The sequence below is a fragment of the Aspergillus affinis genome (assembly GCF_023601865.1).
Source record: "Aspergillus affinis strain CMG 70 chromosome Unknown NODE_79_length_175085_cov_86_119069, whole genome shotgun sequence".
In the NCBI taxonomy this organism is placed as follows: domain Eukaryota; kingdom Fungi; phylum Ascomycota; class Eurotiomycetes; order Eurotiales; family Aspergillaceae; genus Aspergillus; species Aspergillus affinis.
In genome coordinates, this window is record NW_026515860.1 from 40,904 (window position 1) to 60,078 (window position 19,175).

Below are 19,175 nucleotides of genomic sequence, written 5' to 3' on the forward strand. Positions count from 1 at the left end.
CACCTCTACATACGGTGTACTGCAGCCAGATCAGACGAACAACCAGACCGCTTGGCATTTCAATTCGATCTACAGGATGGCCCATTCCGAGAGCTCTCCATTGCAGGATCGAAAGCCCAGAGCACGATTTAGCAAAATGACGCACGATGTGTAGGGAGTAGAACGCTTCGTGTCCTTCGCCCAATCACGGACGGTCTCGAAGGCGTCTACTCACTGACGTGCCAATCTTATCGACGGACGACAGTGGGTCTGAAGATGAGGTTGACGGATGAGATGTCCCAACTCCTTGCTTGATTTTAGCCTCTGCCGTGAGGTGGGAGGATGGAATTGGATCCCAAAGCGACGAGATGTTGCCTGCTCCAGGCGGAGGGGACAATCGGCGGTCGATTGGGCGAGAAGCGTTGGTCACTGCTTCCCGCGGACGGCGGCAATTGGGTACCTTAGGCACCCATCCACGGAGTACACACCGACTCCGTCCCGACGTGGCCTGGCAGGTGCAGACCTCGAGGATATAAAATATACACGATAAAATGAAACCAAATAGAGTGTTAATTATAGTAATAAGTATATTTTATCATAATGACGAGTGTCTACTGTGTACTTTGTAGGTGAATCCGTAGATATCACCCGAATAAATAATGAAGGAAAAATGTCCGAATCAGGCGGTGTGACTGAGGAACCGCGCCCGGGCCACGTGCCCCGCTGCTGATTGGCTGTCCGTCATGAGGCGTGGCGGCTGCCGTTTCTGGCATCCACCGGACGCTCCGTTGGGTCCTGACAATTCAGGCTGTCAACCGGACTCAGCTGTGCCCTGCAGCCTCTGCCTCTCTGCCCTGCCCTGCCCTCTCTTAATCTTATACTTCCGCTACCTAATCTCATTCCTGCTATCTGGTTGCCTGATATCATCCCCTCGGCCACAATGACTCATTTCTAGTCGAGGCCTAAAAAGCGCGTCAATTCCCCCATTACTCAACGATACCTAGCGCCAACACTACTTGTTTGGTCACTGCCCAGTAGATCTCCAGGCATTCGCCGCCTTAGTGTCGTGATCCAGCGCCTACAAATACTACGGCGCGTCTCCGTCGGTCAGACCACGGTGCCATCGTCACGGCCGCTGTACCTATGTTCCTGATGGTTATTTATGATCACTAGCTACTATTCTGGACTCCACCGACCGACCGAATTCAGTACCCAGTACCTCCCACCGAGTTTCGCCCTGATTACATAACCGAGTGGCGTGCCAAGACCCGATCATTAGTCACCTGGCGCCTTAATGCCTTGTTTCCTTAAAAATTCGGCACCCCCCGTATTCCGAGTAAGGAACCTACACTCTTTCGGTGGCTGACTCGACGCGACCGTCCACTCTGCCCCAACGCCCGTGTTTTCCAAACTGATCCTTTTCCTGCGCAGTTCGCTTGCTACTGAGGAGGACGTCGCCTGAATTTTCGGTTTTTGCGCGTCTCTCCATCTTCCAGGAACCCGCCTCATTGCAATTGACGGCGGGGTTGTTACTGCGATATGGGTGACGGTTCTGATTACCCTAGTCCACGAAGCGAAGGTCCCGGCGGACCTACATCTGTTCTCGTCGCAGCTCAAGAATCTCTCTCTCCCGCTCCTAAGATGACCGATCAACTTTCCCCCAACTTCATGGAAGGGGCTCGTCCGCGACTGTCGGTGAGACGCGCGCGCGATCCGCCCAAGAACGCAGCCGGCCAAATCTACTGCGATCACCACGAATGCCACCAGGCCCCTCCGACGTTTCGTCGTCCCTGTGAATGGAAGTGAGTGCATCCCTCCCATTTCCCTATTTCCCCAATTCCCCCCTCCTCCTGGAACACGCGCATCTAATCTAATGCCATCTTTAGTAAACACATGGACAAGCATGATCGTCCCTACAAATGCCTCGAGCCCGGATGCGATAAGATCCAGGGTTTCACCTATTCAGGTGGACTGCTTAGACACCAGCGCGAGGTGCATAAGAAGAACGTCAACGCCAAGAAACCGCTGATGTGTCCCTACACCGACTGCAATCGCAGTACGGGTAATGGTTTTACGCGTCAAGAAAACCTGAAGGAACATTTGCGCCGTCGCCACATGCATCCCGAGAATGGCCATGTGTCCGATCTCCCCATTGTCCCCACGTCCGAGCTCGATGGCACGGCTTCTCTTCCCCCAGCTCCTCCTTCCATCAAGCGGAAACGTGATTCTATTGATGATGAAGACCCAGCCGTCGAATTGCCCGAGGACGATGAGGCAGAAGAGGAACAGAATGGCGTGGATTTGCGCAACGAGCTCAAAAGGTTGCGTCGCGAGGTCCAAGAGAAGGACCGCCGCTTGGAGGAATTGGAAAGAGTTGTCTCCGGATTGCAGCAAGCCATCCCTCAGACTGCACCAGCACAGGGATAGCGTTGCTTGGTATAATATCCTCTCTTCTCTCTATCTTATTGTTACCATCATGAGTGCGGCTTTGTTATTTTGCTTGTGCTTTCTTGCCTGCTTTTCTATTTTCTGCTTATATTATTTTCTTTTGTCATGTTATGTTTTGCATTCTGAGGGCGTTTTCACATGCAAAGTCCGGGCCCTGGGGGGCTTGCATTCATTGCTACAACATCAATGGGAGGTTACATGGATCGGTCTACATCTGAGGACGCATGGATTTGCAGGGCAGCGCTGAAGAGTATGGCGTTTTACTTGAGGTCGATAACACCCGAATGGTGTTTATTTTCGTTTTCCTTTTTCTATTTCTTTTTATGATCTTTTTCCTTACCCTTCTATTACCTGAAATATACCCAGGCGTTTTCCCTATCTTTTTTCTCCTTTCTCTTTGCTTCTTTCTGCAACCTCCCTTGTGGTTACTATCTTTACCCTCATCCTTATTTTTCATGCTTTAATGCGTCGCTATAAGGTGGCGAATACGTGTAAACTCTCGGATGTCTAGTCTATTCAAGCATAAGATTGTATTTCTATTTTCAACGGGAACCGGATTGCAAATGAATGAACTTCTTCTGGTATAATTCTGCTCTAGACCAAGTAGATTGCCGCAGTGGCAATGTTCTTTTGGACAATCTACCTATACCACACAGTAGAGTCCCTGTGGACGTCACTTACACTTTGCTTGCCGAATTGCTTCCAGCTTCTATAGTAGCGCATTTCCCAGACCTGCACCGTATCACGGAATTGATAGCGCAGTTTCCTGGGATGTAAAAATCGCAAGAGTCTCATAATGCTGTCGAGTAAGCAGATTTGTCTCAACGGCTCCGTACAGCCCGAATGTTCGCCCTCAAAGGTAGCCCAACGCAAGTGTGGCGGTACGTCATCTACGGCGTAAGATTTGTTGGCTGGAAGGAATTCCATCTCATTTTACTGTCACTTCGCACCTATGATTGGCACAAAGCATAGTGATTGAAAGCGAGTATCGTGCCTGGCGCCTAAGTATAGTCGCACATAGATACCCAGGGTAGGTGAAACGCATAGGCCCAATGTTATAGGCTTGTGTCGGAAGCAGATGGAACAGCTCATGACATTCTATTGCCACCGACAAGACCCACGTCATCCGCCTGCCTAGAGTAACAGCCATACAGAAACAAGGCGAAGGCTAATAGCCGGCTCTTCACCAAGAGGTCCTGAGGCCCTATCTTGTGCGAGCTTTCTGCTTGCCCCGCCCCGCCCCCTTGCCTGCGGCGCGTGAGCTCTAGACAGCTCTATTAAGATCCTTGACTAAGAAGGATAGATCCTGAATAACTGTTAGTAGATTTCATCAAAATAAACGCCGTGTCACATACCGGTAGCAGCCTTGATAGGTTGCAAGAGCCCAACTAAGCACATAGACCATGTCATGTGTGACGGTTCATGACTCACAGTGATCCATCTGAGTCAGTGTCATGGCGAGTCACCCGTCTCACGTTGGGGCCCTTGTTACATACGAGGAAGCGTAGGCTTGACCGCAAGCCTTCCAGCCTGGTGGCCAAGCCCCGTGATGCTGTCATGTGATAGTTAGCCGAATGGGGAATTGTGAACACAAACAATGTTGTCGCTGACTCAGCAACACATGCTGTGCCTGCCTGGTTGCCTGGTTGGTGCCTTGGAGGGAAATCACGTTGGCGAATGAGCCGGAGAGAAAGAGAAAGTAGAAAGGAACAAGCCTTTCGGTGCTCCTTTGTTCTTTTGTTCCACGCGCAACAAGGCAGGATTGAAGAGTTGGGTGTGCGGCGCACAATCCACCATTGATCTGTCGTACTCCTTTGTCTCCAGAGTGAATGCTTACACCCTCGTTTGCCATCATCATGACCACCTGCGGAGTTTAATCAATTTCCTTCCGTACTCCCTCTTCTCTTCCCTGAATTGACACCTTCTACTATCTGGACTCTTTCTGCATAAAAAAAATTATTCGTCAACCAGTTTCTTGGCAAATTGTCCTTCTTACATCGTGTGCAACCGGACTACTCCTCAAGGACTGTTTACAGAATGGCACTTCCTTCGCGTTGCACTGAGGCTCCAATGTCTCAGGAGCCAAGCTCTCACTATGTACGCACCCATGAGTATGCTGCTGGCGCCGCGAGAATGCAGCGAGTCAACTTTTACGCTATCCCAGCTGCCGATCACGAGTTCTGTGCTCAGCTCGAAACCGTCAACTCAGACTCCCAATGTTTTCCGGAGGGTGAATTTGTCCCGCCAGGCTTCTTTGAGAGAGTTCATACGGAAATGTTTACACTGCCGCCACGCATGAACGACTGGAAATATCAGATGCGCCGGGAAGCTCAAATGATTCTACCTTTCCTTTACCTGGGCCCGTGGGCATGCTTGAAAGATCGGGTCTGGCTCGACAGAGAGGGGTTTACTCTGCTTCTTGCGATTCGAGATCAGCGACTGGCACATGCGCGGTTGGTCTCCGGCGAGAAGGCCGCCACAGAATTGGGCATCGAAACGTATGCAGTGGATACGGAGAATAACCAAGAGCTCATAATGGCGCTGCCTCGTGCGATACGCCTGATCAACGATCATGTTTCTACTCCGGCAAATGCGCAATCCCACAACTCGTCGCGTCGCAAAGTTCTCTTGTTCTGTGAGACGGGCAACGGTCTTTCCGCTTTGGTTTTGATCGCGTACCTGATGGTGATGTTCAACATGGAGTTCCCCCAAGCTTTGCAGACTGTCCAGTTGCAGCGTTTCTGCATCGACCTGGACGAATCATTGAAGCATATAATGTTGTCTTTCGAATCTATCCTCGCCGCCAAAAGAGATGTCGAAAGTTCTAGGAGAATGGCATCGGCGAATCCGGGCCTAGCAACTCTGGCGACTAATGATAATAAGAAAAGGTACTTGGAGGACTCCAGCGATATGGAAGACAATATGGATATGGATGACCACGCAGGTCTCTTTCCGAACCGTCGGGGTACGGCTCCTTTCCAGGATCGTTCGGGATAATTTGAGTGTTTTTGTTGGCGTACAGCATGGAGTTTGGGAGCGATCGGGCTAAAGGTTGATGTTTTATTTCTGTTGACGGCGACATTGGAAACATTTGATCTACGAGCCCATCTCTGGGTCTTTTTCTTTATCTTTTCGGATGTCAACTAGCTTTTCCTTTCTACTTCATTACAAAAATGATTCGGGGTACTCAGGTGCGTGTCAATAGAATGTCTGGCTTTTAAAGGAACTATCCGATGTGCTTGCATAGTTCAATCTTCATTCTCTCTCTAAGCATATTGTTTTGTATACTGCACAGTGCTTTCCTTCGTTCCTCACTCCAAACAAGCAGATACGTGCTGGCGTTTGCTGGCCTTGCTGCCTTCATCCCCAAAGAGGCAAGCGCCTTATCTCACTTCACAGACGCCTTCACCTTCACTTCCCTCTCTTTCACCATCCTTCAGACTGGGTTCTTCCGCTAGATTTACCGCGCCACAAAATTGCCAGGGAAGCGTATTTATATACTGCATCTCTTATTTCCTATTCTGATTATGCCTCATTCGTTACAAACCTCCATACGCGAATCGTTACGCGAATCTCTGTGCCATTGATCACAATGAAGCTCCGCAGCTCTATTCGTCCGCCCAAAAGGTTCAACTCTGAGGAATTTGAATGTCCTTACTCAGAGGTAAACCTACGTCGAACTCCAAAATCCATAGAGAGGCCCCCTATCATTGAGTTTAATCCCAATTTACCACCCGCTGCATTCCCTACTCTGGACAAGCCACGCCCACCTGGATCAAACGACGACAAAATCGACAACGGTCAGGATAGTAGCGACGAGGAGATGGAGTTTGAAGATCTCGCTTTTACTGAGATCGAGAATCTCAAAGCTAGCAATGGACCCTTGAACCCAATCTATCTGAGAAACATGGCTTTGATGGCTAACGCAGGTCGTGGTTCGCACATGGATTTTCTTGATCTGCAAGAGAGCTTTGGAGATCGAATTGATAATGGGTTTGACGGTGGACTCTCCGAGGTGAATGACTCTGATGGGATCTCTCTTGAGCCTGGCAATGGTCTTCAAAATAGGTGCAAACTCATCGCTGACCATGTCTCAGTCTGCTCCCATACTACCAGACCCCCAATGGCGCGATATACTCATGTCTCTCAAAGTTGAGATCTTCGGCAACCTTCTTCAGTCATGCTCCTGGTCACACGCATGTATCAGGCTAGGACTTAGCGTCAGAGATCAAGTGGAACTTCGAGGGGCGTGGACCGAGCGTGACAAGCAGTTAGACTACGAGGACGAACAGCTGGAAAAGATGCGAGAAGACCGGCTGAGAGCCTTGATGCGGATCGACAATAGTCTTCTGAATCGTGACCAACATTCGATTTGGACGCTGTTTTGTAAGACACGCCGTCAAGCACGCCACAATATTCAGGTGCAGCAGAGGGAGTCCTGTAAGAACTTCTTCATGTGCAATACCGACGAGATTGCCATAGCCAAGAGATTCCTAGAGAAATGGGGGTTGAGCCCCAAGCTCGTTGGGGAATGGTGCAATACTATTCCGGTCGTCGAGGGTCCCGATGGAGAGGAGTCTGATTCTGATGATTTGGAGCCAAGAACTCTGAAGTGGAATTTGAAACCAACTGGCATTGATATAAGTGGCTTACAGCCAGGAATTGCTCCTCCTAGGAATAACGCGACTGCCTCGAATAAACCTACCGTGTCAACAGCTTCCAAGGTATCACTCATAAACGATATCCATGGTTTTGGACCATCAACCTCTGCTAGGCAAATGGATGCATCCTGGCTTCGAAGCGGCGTCGTTAATTCTGTTTCCAGGTGGATAAACGCCCCCAGTCAGCCTACTTGGCCCAACGGGCTTGTTAACCTGAATATTGGCATGCAGCGCGCTGCCCAAGTTCAGCCTACTACAGAACCCCAGTTAGTCGAACCGACAAGATTGGCTCGTCAAACCCCTCCACAGGACCGCATCTCTCAGGTTCTCGCCCCGACAGTGGAGGGCGCTTCCTATACTTATGTTGTATCATCCTACCCAGCCCAGGCCCCTAGAAGAAGACCCCCTTCGACTAGGCCCGAGCCCGAGGAGCCCGTCCGACGGACCTTGGGTGGATGTTGGTCTTATTTGTCTGCCGGGCCTAATCAGAATCTCGCGACCACTGCTACTAGACCTCTTCGGACTAGGCGGGGAGGGACCAGATCTGGTTTGCGAAATGAGATAACTAGAACCGATGGCAGCAATGATCAGCGACCTCCCGCCCCCCTGCCAGATGAGGGAACAGAGATCCCCAGGGAGGATCGCAGCAGCAATGGGAAATGCCCAGCCTCTCAGCCAGAGCATAGTTCCTTACCTAAGGTCCAGCCAACAACCACAAGAAACAGGAGATGCCCGTCCGTAATAGATCTAGACGGATACAATTCCGCGACAAGCTACAGGGGATTACCACCATCCCACGACGGGCAGATATCGCGAACAGCTTCTCCTGTCCCAGTTGACGAAGGTCCAAGGGAGGAAACTGATAGCATGACAATCACGCCTCCTACTTCAGATATCCCCCTTGCACTGGCTTCACAGGTTTCTGAAAATGAAGAAACGGTCGAAGAAACGGTCAACGACAATCGATGGGAAGAAAGTGAAGACGAAGATGATATGGAATTGGACGAAATGGTACTTGTCCCATGTTTTTCGAACTGATCCACTCAGAATCGTACCAAGTCACTCGATCGTGAAATCAGTGCTTGGTACATTAATTTACGTCTAACGAGATCATGATTCATGCTCTTGAACAAGTTTCGTTTCTTTTTATGTATTTCTTCCCCCCCTCTGAAAGGAAGGTTGTCTAAGCCGGAAAAATGATATTCGGGATTTTCACATGGATCTAAAGGAATGAAAATTGAGGAATTTCAACGGAGTTAGCTAGATTTATCCTGCGAAATGTCAAGAGCAATGATTAACTGATACTCTTCTTTCCTCACAAGGCCACGAAGTCACGACAAAGTCTGACCGAAGGTATTCAATGTTATATAATTTATCCAAAAAATATAAACCCTATCAACAAAACTATTTATACCCCTTAGACCATTGCCATATAGCTACAAGAGACTCCAAATCGTACCGCCGACAATTGAGATAGTAAGCGATAGTGTCATGCCTGAAGGCAATCCACCGATCTGCCGCCAACTGCATATTCTCTATGTCCTCCTGTGAGCCCGGCTCCCCAGGATCATCCACCAGTCCGTTCAACGCTCCCTTTCGAGCGAACTCCTCTGCACAGTCTACGAAAGCCTTGTCTAGAGAAGATATCATGTCCACGGTCAATTGCAGTAAACCACAGAGCGTATCCCGGAACGTCCACAGGCCCCCAGCTGCCCCGAACCGCGATTTCGCTCCCTCTTGTCTTTTGGCCCGGGTCATCAGCGACACGTATTTGTCATTTTCACCCGCCAGGGTCTCCTTCGAGCAACTGAGTAAATCGTTCACCGTGCAGATTAATCGGTTCAAGAGCGGGATGGCCGAATTCCAATATCGGAAGGGGACTTCTCGCTCGTCCGACATCCTGAAGAGGGCTGGTAAGCATGTCGCCGGGAACCCCGTTTGCTCGCGCATATATCCCGGGAATTGCTCGGTGCAGTCTACACTGCGACTACTACCACCACTGGGGGTATATTTCGTGGTCTTTGGCAGGGGATGATCCGATAGATGGAACGGCAAGGCCTGGGTCATTCGATCTTTCATCGTACAGGCCCCGACGTAATTCGACCAGGCCACAGCCCCCAAGTTCCCAACCCAGGGATCATGAGCCCCGAAGTACTCAGCGTAGAACTTCAGGAAGCGACTGAACATCGCACACCATTTGTTCTTCGGCGGCGAGCCCTTCCATATGTTCAGCGCGAAGTCCTCCATGTCCTTGACGCTCGTGTCCAGCGACGCGTCGTCGATCGTGAACGCCGCTACGCACCCCATCGCCGCTTTCACTTTGGTGTCGTGCGACGCGAGGGGATAGAAGTATTCGGATACCTCGGCGGAGAAATCAATGAGGCCTGTGAATCCGTCTTCGTCGGTTTGCACGAGTGGACGGATCTCGTATTCCGCCCATTGGCGAAGACTTGTGCGCAGGGCGGCATCGTGCTCGACGCGGTGCTCGTAGTCGACGGCATTGAAAAACCAGAGGTGCACGAGTTGTAGGCGATTGACGATTCCTTGGCGGCTTTTAGGGTCGACGTGCTCGATGTTGTGGAAGTCGATACAGTCGAATAGACTGTTTGATAGGAATTGGTCAGTGGCCATTGTGCTCTGCCCTGTGGTTCAACTAGGGTGATTTTGGAATGGTCCCTTGGTTTTGATTGAGGAGGGCCTGGTGTCGGAGAAGTTGGTTATGGTCTTGATTTGAACCCAACTCTGGGGCGAGTGGCCATTTTTCCGGAAGGCGATCTAGAAGGCGATGATGCCATGTATTCTCTCGGTCTGCAAGAAAAACGTAGACTATTATGAGAAGGTCAGTGACCTACGCATTTGAGTTTCACCCAGCAATCAGTGTCCTGAAGTATGTCCAAGTCTTTACTCGCAGTGGTCGAGATAAACTTGAATTTAACCCGTGCGTCATCTGTGACCGGACCTGGAGAGCGGCATGTCAGTAACCAAAAAAGAACAAGAAACGGATGTCCATTTTTATTCTCTTATAACAAAATTTGGCCCACCAAGCTGGCCGATAGGAAGATATATTTTAGACTTTCGAATAAGCTGGAAACTTCGAAGCAATCCCTGCTACACTTCCAAAGTCAATCGGATGTGCGGCAGTCAATATATGGTGCGCATCCACATGCTACCAGCGAGGGCACACGGTCGAAGGCAGATAGATTCATCCGCTGTGCTTCCCTGCAAGGATCCTTTTAGTATTTGGATTAGCATGATATATTAGTAGGTAGGTCTTGGATCGTCCGCCCACTGCATTGCCACTATGATGGTACTAGGCAGTGCAACACTTCCGGCTCCGATAGATGATATCTTCATCAATTGAAGGAATTGATTTGCACACGATGAAGTGATGCAGTCGTGAAGGAACGAGGAGCGGAGGAGCGGAGGAAGCGGAGTCCAATCTAAAGATGGTCTGTGCGCCGAACGCGAAAAACCGCGTCGGAGGCGACAAAGACCTGCTCCAAACGCGATCCGATCAACGGTTTCACTTGCTTCGCTCTTAGCGACCATTCCACTCTTAGCACTGGCGTCATCCGTCTGTCCTTTGTCGCTAATTTCCAACTAATTGCGCTGCAAGTTCTTTATATAGGAACCCGGTGCGTGAACGATCTACGCCACCCAGAAGGGATTTCACCGGCCCTTCCTAACACTCCCCTCAGTAGATCCTGCATTGCTAGTTATGAGGAGCCTCTAGACTTGTCACCAAACATCCGTCCTCATGTCTAATCCCGACACGCCGATTACACTGGCGGAGTCCCAGGGCGAAAGCGCCCTGCGCCAGGACTCCACGCAACCTTCGTCCCCGGCGACAGACGCCGGCGAACAAGACACCAAGCCCACTTCGGACGACAAGATGGACGCACCTGAAGATTCGGAGGAGATGGACACTGGGTCGAAAGCGCTCATGACCCTGTTGAAATCGAGCGAAGTGCGTTCATCCCTAGAACCTTGTCGCCACCGAGGAAGCGGAAGGAGAAGTTGCTGATGGTTGCTTTCGCATCTGACTTTAGGTGTTTGTAGCTATCATGGCCGATCGAATGAAGGAGCAGCAGGAAGAAGCGCGACTCGAAGCGGCGAAGCAACAGAAGCAGCAAGCTTCGGGGACGAAGAAACCCGCTGCCTCCAAGGAACAGACCCAAAAGCGCGAGACTCGCACAAGTGCGCGGCGGAACACGACGAGCGAACCAACGCCCACCGAGAAGACGGAACCCGACGAACAGACAGAGCAAAGGCCGAAAAGAGGGCGAGGCAGGAAGGCCGCCCCGGCTAATGGCAACGCGATCTCGAACTACTTCAAGAAAGCGGATGTGAAAGTGACGGAGGATAACCCTACGGTGAAGGAGGCCCTGGAACATGCTGCAGATGAGTACGAAGCAAACCCCACGGCTTTGGGTGGGCAGGAACTTGTTGCCACACAGCAGCCGGACTTGGTGACCGGGGGTAAGATGAGAAAGTATCAATTGGAGGGATTGGAATGGCTCAAGTCCCTTTGGATGAATGGTTTGTGCGGAATCTTGGCGGACGAGATGGGTCTTGGTAAAACCGTCCAGGCCATCTCCCTGATTGCCTTCTTTAAGGAGAAGAAGATCTCCGGGCCCTTTTTGATCGCTGCGCCGCTCAGTACCGTGAGCAATTGGGTGGATGAATTTGCAAGGTGGACTCCTGACATTAAGACTGTGCTATACCATGGCAGCAAAGACGAGCGTGCCGAGCTCCGGAAGGAGTTAATGAACCCGAAGAACCAGAGAGACATGGATTTCCCGGTGGTCTGTACCTCCTATGAGATATCCATGAATGATCGGAAATTCCTTTCGCAATACCAATGGCGCTACATTATTGTGGTATGTACTACAAGACTCGCAAACAAGACCAGCTGCTAAGGACAAAATAGGATGAGGGCCATCGTTTGAAAAATATGAACTGCCGGCTCATCAAAGAGCTGCTCACCTACAACTCCGCGAACAGACTGCTGATCACGGGCACACCTTTGCAGAACAATATCACCGAGCTGTGGTCGCTGCTGCATTTCTTATTGCCGGAGATATTCAACGATCTCAACAGTTTCCAGAGCTGGTTTGACTTCTCCTCGATGCTGGACAATAGTGGTCAGACGGATGTCATCGAACGACGAAAGCGAAACTTGGTCTCCACGATGCACTCCATCCTGAAGCCCTTCCTGCTGAGACGCGTGAAAACGGATGTTGAAACCTCTCTGCCCAAGAAACGCGAATACATTCTATACGCGCCTCTCACGGCCGAGCAGAAGGATTTATACCGCGAGATCCTGAATGGCACGGGCCGTCAATATCTCGAGGATAAAGCCCGCGAAAGACTGTTTGCTCGGAATGAGAGGCTATCGCGTTCAGGAAGCGTGAAACGCAGCGCCGATAGCAGCGGTTATGCCACCCCCAATAAGAGCATCAAGTCGAGTCGCGGGTCTACCCCTGCCAGTGCAACCGGATCTATTCGTAGAAACCGCGGGCCACAGACCTACAAAGAACTGAGTAATCGTGAGTTCAACGCGAAGCTAAGGAGACTCGAGCAGGGCATCGAGGATGATCTGGATATGGAAGGCCCTGGTGAGAGCGAGGAAGAAGAGATCGAACGAGCGAAGACGATCAAGCTCGCAAGTAAGTCGCGCTTCTCGGAAATTCGCAACCTGATTCTAACATCAATCCACCCAATTCAGAGAAAGAGATTGCCCAGAAGAAGATGCAAAACCCCGTCATGCAAGCACGTCTAGCATGCAACTCTCCGCACAATTTCTACTGGCCCTGGGAAGACGGGCCTATCGACAAATCGCTTGTCACTGCTTCAGGGAAAATGCTTCTTCTAGACCGCCTAGTACCCTGTCTGCTCAAGAAGGGCCACAAGATCCTCATCTTCTCCCAATTCAAGACCCAATTAGATCTGCTCCAGGACTGGGCCACGCAGCTTCGCTCCTGGCACTGCTGTCGCATCGACGGCGCGATCAGCCAGGCGGACCGCCAGGCCCAGATCAAAGCTTTCAACACCGATCCTCGATACAAGCTCTTCCTGCTTAGCACACGTGCCGGTGGTCAGGGCATCAACCTGACGGCCGCAGACACCGTCATTTTATATGACTCCGACTGGAACCCGCAGCAGGACCTCCAGGCCCAGGATCGGGCCCATCGCATTGGACAGACCAAGCCCGTGATCGTCTACCGTCTCGCTACGAAGGGAACCGTCGAACAGACCCTGCTTGAGAAAGCCGACTCGAAACGCCGCTTGGAGAGGCTCGTCATCCAGAAGGGTAAGTTTAAGAACCTTCTGGATAGCGGCGCGGGCATGAACCAGAACGACGTGGACGACCTCAGAAATGCCCTTGGAGAAGACGAATACGAACTGTTCGAAGCAGTTGCCGACTCTTCCACGCTCCTATCTCAAAAGGACCTTGACATCCTGACCGATCGCAGCGAAGAGGCATATGCGCGTGCCGAGAAGGGCCTGGACCAGAGCGGACTGGCTTTCCTGGCCGTGGAGACGAAAAAGGATGCTGGCCTAATGGCTCAGATCGCCGGGAAATGAATTATCAATTGTCGTTGCATCATAGAAATCTCCTACATTAATTGAGAAGATGGAAACCTGACTGGAGTTTGTCGGCGCCAATGTTTGAACTACCATATGCATTTGATTTTTGAGCCTGCTTGAATCTTGTTTTATGTTTTTCTGGAGGATATTATGTACTGTACATTAGATGTGTCTGCCCTGCGATGTGATGCAAACAGGAGCAGGCGGGGTGAATCCTCTAATCAATTTAAATCATTCAAAATAAGGGAAAACATGAGAATATCCATTTAGCGCCTGATGCTCCTCGCCAAAGAAATGGCTATACACAAAATGACAAGCGTCATAAGCAGAGACTCCCACGAAGCAAGAAATGGGGGTGGGGAATGGGAAGTATGGGATACAGCAACCAAAAAGGGATGTGGATAAGGAGTTCCAAATGATGCTCTACCGAGATGCTCGTTCTTCCTCGGCCTGTTGTCGCAAGTCGGCGAGGGCTTCTTTCCGTTGAGCAAGGTGGCTCTTCAACCCTTCGACCTGCTCTCCAACGGCTTTGACATCTTCCGCGAGCCGTTCCACATTTTGGCCTTCTTTGGACCGGCCCGTGCCTTCACGCAGCTCCCGTAGCTCGCGCTCCTTATACTCCAATAGCTGCAGGGCCTCCTTCTTGATCAAAACCCAGTTGGTTCGACCGTCGTTCCTGGGCTGGTCCCTTCGTCCTTCCGATGCCTTTCTGGCGGAATCGAGCTTGGACTCGATGTCCGCTAGCTCGCGCCTCAATCGGACCCTCTCCCATTCCTCGTCCTGGATTGTTTCGCTGAAATCCGTGCCTTTGGGAGTGTAGGACGTTTTGCCGCCCGCACCCAGTCGACTCAGGTACGTATCACCAAACTTGGCTTTCCGGCCAGAGCGTGTCTCCTCTCCGTTCGAACCCCATTTCTGCGACGGACGCGCATTGTCAAGTTGGTAGTCGATCTTGTTGTTCTCGAACGAGGCGCGCAAAGAAGCCGGGATAGAGCGGGGAATGCGGACTCCCTCGTGTCGGTAATTCAGGGTGTGTAGGAAGGCAAGGGTGGCATCTTTATTGATCGACGAGGACGCGGAGGGGTTCACCAGGTTCCAGGCGGAGCGGATGTCGGTATCGGGAACATCGAGGGAATCGTAGAGGGGTTGTAATGATTCGACTATACAAGACAAGAAAGGTCATGGTCAGCTATGGGGAAGGTGATGAAGATAGGAGGTGGTGCCTCAGATGTAAGCTGGACTGTGACGTACATGCGATTTCCCCGCGGTGGTTCTTGTTGGCGGAGTAGATCTCTTCATACTTGGTCTTATCGGCTGGGTTCATGTACCAGTCAAATCCATCTTTAAGACCTGGCGTGTCATCTTCATCTTCTATCCGTTCGAACTGCTCCTGGCTACCTAGAGCACGGGTGGCGTGGACGAGATGGGACTTAGATTCAGGGACGAGCCAATCAGGCAAGACGGCGGGGACATTTTGAAGTTCCTTTTTAAGACATTAATACTCGGCACTTGCGGTCCATATAGGTCGGCGAAAAAGCAAAAAAAAAAAAGGCTTGTGAGTAGAGAATAGCTCGAAGCGCTGATGTACTGGTTGGGGCGGAGCGGGAATCTACTCCGTAGAAGCAGTAGGGAGGTGACATACGCCGTTGACAACGTCAAAGATCAATCGCATCGCAACACAGAACTCTTCAAAATCCAATTCGCCGTCGCCATCTACATCGGCCAGATCCCAGACCTTTTCCAATTGCTCATCGCGAAGCCGACTGTTCCTGAGCACCGAGGCCGCTTGGGAGTTGTTCAAACGCGGCTGGCCATTGGCTAATGATGCGAAGATCTCCCAGTATCGTTCGATTTCCCACTGCTCAATTTTCTTGGTTGACATGGTGAAATTTGCGTGACAGCTGCCGTTCTGGCGGGGGTGAATCGGCTCCAACAGTGAGAGGCGGGAGAGGGGGAAGCCGTAATGGGGGGAGTTCGTGATGATGGAGGGTGTTCAGTCAGGTGTGCATTTAACCGTTTCGGGCAGCCCGCAGTACCGCCCCGGCATCATCGGATCAACGATTGCCCGGCCCGTAGTATACATCCTTGGGAGTGAAATGACCATCAATTAAGAGTATTGGATAACTTGATTTGCAATTGGTGTATAGTACATGGCCCGTTCATTTACGACTCTACGTTTGCACGGGCGGAGTGGAGGATTTACCTTGTATGTGTCAAGTCCATCGCCAGCCATCTCCAAGTCAGGGGTCAGGAGAGAATGCGACTGCTCCTGAGCAGATGGTGATTCTTCATACATCCTTCTTTGCAGATTCTTCTTCCTCTTTCTTCTTCTGCATCCGCAACTGCTCCTCAACCTGTACAATTGCCCGCTCTGCTTCTAGGGCCAGCTCCGGGGCATCCAGTATCGTTGCCAATTTTTTAGCATCGGTCATGCGGAGTAGAAGCGTGTCTTTGCTGTTCTCCACATCCTCCACCATCTGGGGAACGGGTTTTTCGACAGTGGTGTTTTCTAATGCGCGCGAGACTCTCTTCGCGTACAACTGTTCAAGTGCGGGATATGAGACCGGTCTTAGCAAGTTCTTATCAACCAGGAACTCCAAGTGTCTAGAGCCATTCAATGCTTTTTGGTCCGTTAGCTTACAGTGTCGACGGTAATCAAGATATAAAGGTAGACTTACCTCGCCAATGCGACCAACCTCGATACGCAAGGTAGAAAAAGGGGACATTAGGGATTCTAGAGGTACCCCAAACATTCCACCGGTTAGCCATCGTAGTATCCGATAGATAGACAATTAAATTAGCGCAATCACATGGAGATTTTTCACACGTACAGAGGAATCAATCCAATTGGGGCCGTTATAGGGGCTGCAAGAAAGCTCCACCACATTTTCTTGCGATGCAAGTCTTGTCGTTCCGTGGCAATCGCCCGTAGGATTGTCTGGAGCTTCTCCTCCTTGATCGCATTACCTGGGAAAAGCACATCTATCGGCTTCGACCCATGCGACGGATCGAGTCGCTGTTGGGCATTGAGAGAAGGAATACTCTTGAGTCCCCATTCTTCAAAGGGGATCCGCTGCTGGACCCGATTTCCCCAGGAGACGAGGTGTTTTTTCCAACCTTTATCGGCTTCTTCCCATTTAGCCCAGGTCTGAGCAACCTTGCTTGTGATCTGATCGGTCAGGGAAATTTTCTTCGAGACATCCTTGCTGAAGGTTCGCGAATAGATCAGAGCTCGTCGAGTCGAGATCGGGATGATGAAGAGTCGCATAGCGACGAAAGACCCTTGGATACCCCTTATTTCTACCTAGTATTATGATATCTCTTCCTTTTCTTCTGTTTGAATTCGATAGTTGGAGTCGATAGCGTTCGGGAGGTAGGCAGACGGGCGGAAACGGTAGCTAGGGATTGCTGGCTAGGGAGAACTATCGATCGACTAGACGAAACAACCGATGGAAGGGAGCGTACGAAAGAAACATTCCTTGTGGTGAGTACGGAACAAATCCAGGGATCTATGATGAGGTGATGGTGTAGCTCTCTGCGGTTGTCTGTCTCTGCCTTGATAGCAGTGTGGATGTGGATATTCTATTGCTTCTGCGGGTCGTTCGTGAACAGAGACGTCATTCTGCACCCATTGGGTACGAGTACAGTACGGGTATCCGTGCCCCGTCGGTATGAAAACTTCGGCGTTCTTGGGGGGTCTCTCCCGTAATCTGCGGTAATACTCGGTATGGTCTGGAGAAGGTCGCAGGTACGCCGGAATGGGCGCTGGTTATCGCCAGCCAGCAAGTACCAGATACGTCCGACTCCTCGCCCTCCAGTTCCAAAGTCAAGCTTCCAGGTTCATTTTAAACTCCGACGCTCTCCTCACCACGAGCAAGTTTGTCACTCGTTCCTTGCCTGAAATTTCAATCCCGGCGTCGCACCATTCTCAAAAAGTTCCAAGTTCGGCCCAGTTTCCAGAGAAACCCTGTCCCCCCTCCGCCTAAAAGGGAAAGGAAATGAGGCGATGCAAGCTGGATCCGTCCGATCTCCCACAACTTCCGACAGCCCGACGCAATCTTACCCGGAACCATCTTTGAACTCTGAGAGGCAATGGCACAGGATGTGGACCATTCGCTTCTCCAGTCTCCAGATTCCCAACCTTCTTTAGATAATCGTCCGTCGGAGGCCCCGTCTCCTGCAAAATGGACCTCGGAACAGTCCGCCCTCGCTCTGAACGAGCAGCACGGCGATCGCCTGCCCACGGAGCCTTTTCCAAATGGTACGATGGACCAGCTTTCTAGCATGTCGCAAATTCCGGAGGAATCGGAGATGGAAAACGGGGTGCTTCATACGCAACAACAGCAACCACAGCAACAGAAAACGTCAAGGACCCTTCCCGGTAGGTCAATCCATTTGAGAAAGGACCCCTCTCTGCACGAAGCGCCTACTGATGCCGATGCCCCTGCAGCTTGGATTCGGTCTGTCGAGTACCCGGAAGATGAAACAGATGCTTCTGTCACGTCGCGTTTACTGCCTTCGAGTCCCCATGAAGCCGTCGTTGCCCAGCACAATCATTCGCCTCATGCGACTCGACGGCCAGACCCTCCATACGCAGATCGAGGCAATTTAGAGGATGGGCGTGCAATATTTCCTCGTCGCGAATCGCGTTGGATGAATTTTTCGAAAGCAATAGCTTATCCCCGCGATCCCGGGGTGGAAGAAAAGACCGTGACGCCAGAATGGCTGAATGAAAACCACGGCGATTACTCTCAGCCCTGGCGCGGACAGCGCGATTCATGGGACTGTGAAGATACTGAAGATCCGTTGAGGAAGAAGCGGCGCAGAGAAATCTGGTTCAAGCGCTTCCACCACACGCTTCTGAAGAGCCCGATCGTCCCGCTCATCTTCCGGCTCACCGTGTGGTGTTTCTCCCTCACTGCTCTGGCCCTCGGCGGCTCGATCCAGCATTTGTCCCAGGAATACGTCCATCCCCAGGGCCCTTCCGCGTTGATGGCCATCATCGTCGACGCGGTCGCTCTGGTCTACCTCATCTACATCACATGGGACGAGTATACGGCTAAACCACTAGGTCTGCGTTCCCCCTCGGCCAAGGCACGACTTGTTCTCTTGGATATCTTCTTCATCGTCTTCGATTCGGCCAATTTAAGCTTGGCGTTCGAGTCCTTGTCGACCATCAGTGGCGCCTGTACGATGGGAGAGATCAACCAAGAGATCACTCCCAAGAATGATCTGATATGCGACCGACAGATAGCCCTCGCATGTGTCTTGTTGATTGCTTTATTGGCATGGCTTACAACATTTGCTATCAGCGTCCTCAGGTAGGATCTCATCCCATACTTTCAGCCAACCCGATGCTAACTATTGTCTCCTAAATCAGACTTGTAGACCGCGCGGCCAACTAGAGGTCCTTTTCGTTTACTGTATTGGTCTGCCTAGCAGGGCTTGGTCTCTTCTTAATATTCTATTCTTTCTTTCTTGGTTACCCTTTTTTTA

General features: G+C 51.1%; 7 protein-coding genes across 7 annotated transcripts; 5 read left to right on the forward strand and 2 right to left on the reverse strand.

Moving 5' to 3' along the window:
• Positions 1-1,518: 1,518 nt before the first annotated feature.
• On the forward strand, positions 1,519-2,406 carry KD926_010241 (putative C2H2 transcription factor; the record flags this gene model as incomplete). Its single annotated transcript, XM_053102766.1, has 2 exons — positions 1,519-1,781; positions 1,866-2,406. The coding sequence occupies 2 exons, from the start codon at positions 1,519-1,521 to the stop codon at positions 2,404-2,406; spliced, it is 804 nt and encodes a 267-aa protein (XP_052953766.1).
• A 2,058-nt stretch (positions 2,407-4,464) lies between these two features.
• Positions 4,465-5,424, forward strand: KD926_010242 (dual specificity protein phosphatase family protein; the record flags this gene model as incomplete). The annotated part of the gene is made up of 1 exon (XM_053102768.1): positions 4,465-5,424. One exon carries the CDS (start codon positions 4,465-4,467, stop codon positions 5,422-5,424), a length of 960 nt encoding a protein of 319 aa, XP_052953767.1.
• Positions 5,425-6,019: 595 nt separating this feature from the next.
• KD926_010243 (uncharacterized protein) lies at positions 6,020-8,126 on the forward strand (the record flags this gene model as incomplete). The annotated part of the gene is made up of 2 exons (XM_053102769.1): positions 6,020-6,442; positions 6,525-8,126. The coding sequence occupies 2 exons, from the start codon at positions 6,020-6,022 to the stop codon at positions 8,124-8,126; spliced, it is 2,025 nt and encodes a 674-aa protein (XP_052953768.1).
• Positions 8,127-8,492: 366 nt separating this feature from the next.
• On the reverse strand, positions 8,493-9,719 carry KD926_010244 (uncharacterized protein; the record flags this gene model as incomplete). Its single annotated transcript, XM_053102770.1, has 1 exon — positions 8,493-9,719. One exon carries the CDS (start codon positions 9,717-9,719, stop codon positions 8,493-8,495), a length of 1,227 nt encoding a protein of 408 aa, XP_052953769.1.
• Positions 9,720-10,845: 1,126 nt separating this feature from the next.
• KD926_010245 (putative SNF2 family helicase/ATPase PasG) lies at positions 10,846-13,676 on the forward strand (the record flags this gene model as incomplete). Its single annotated transcript, XM_053102771.1, has 4 exons — positions 10,846-11,055; positions 11,138-11,968; positions 12,019-12,757; positions 12,817-13,676. The coding sequence occupies 4 exons, from the start codon at positions 10,846-10,848 to the stop codon at positions 13,674-13,676; spliced, it is 2,640 nt and encodes an 879-aa protein (XP_052953770.1).
• Positions 13,677-14,102: 426 nt separating this feature from the next.
• KD926_010246 (actin cytoskeleton-regulatory complex protein end3) lies at positions 14,103-16,947 on the reverse strand (the record flags this gene model as incomplete). The annotated part of the gene is made up of 7 exons (XM_053102772.1): positions 14,103-14,839; positions 14,931-15,162; positions 15,322-15,588; positions 15,883-15,912; positions 15,974-16,299; positions 16,358-16,413; positions 16,511-16,947. The coding sequence occupies 7 exons, from the start codon at positions 16,945-16,947 to the stop codon at positions 14,103-14,105; spliced, it is 2,085 nt and encodes a 694-aa protein (XP_052953771.1).
• Positions 16,948-17,771: 824 nt separating this feature from the next.
• KD926_010247 (phospholipase D regulator) lies at positions 17,772-19,004 on the forward strand (the record flags this gene model as incomplete). The annotated part of the gene is made up of 1 exon (XM_053102773.1): positions 17,772-19,004. The coding sequence occupies one exon, from the start codon at positions 17,772-17,774 to the stop codon at positions 19,002-19,004; it is 1,233 nt and encodes a 410-aa protein (XP_052953772.1).
• Positions 19,005-19,175: the final 171 nt, after the last annotated feature.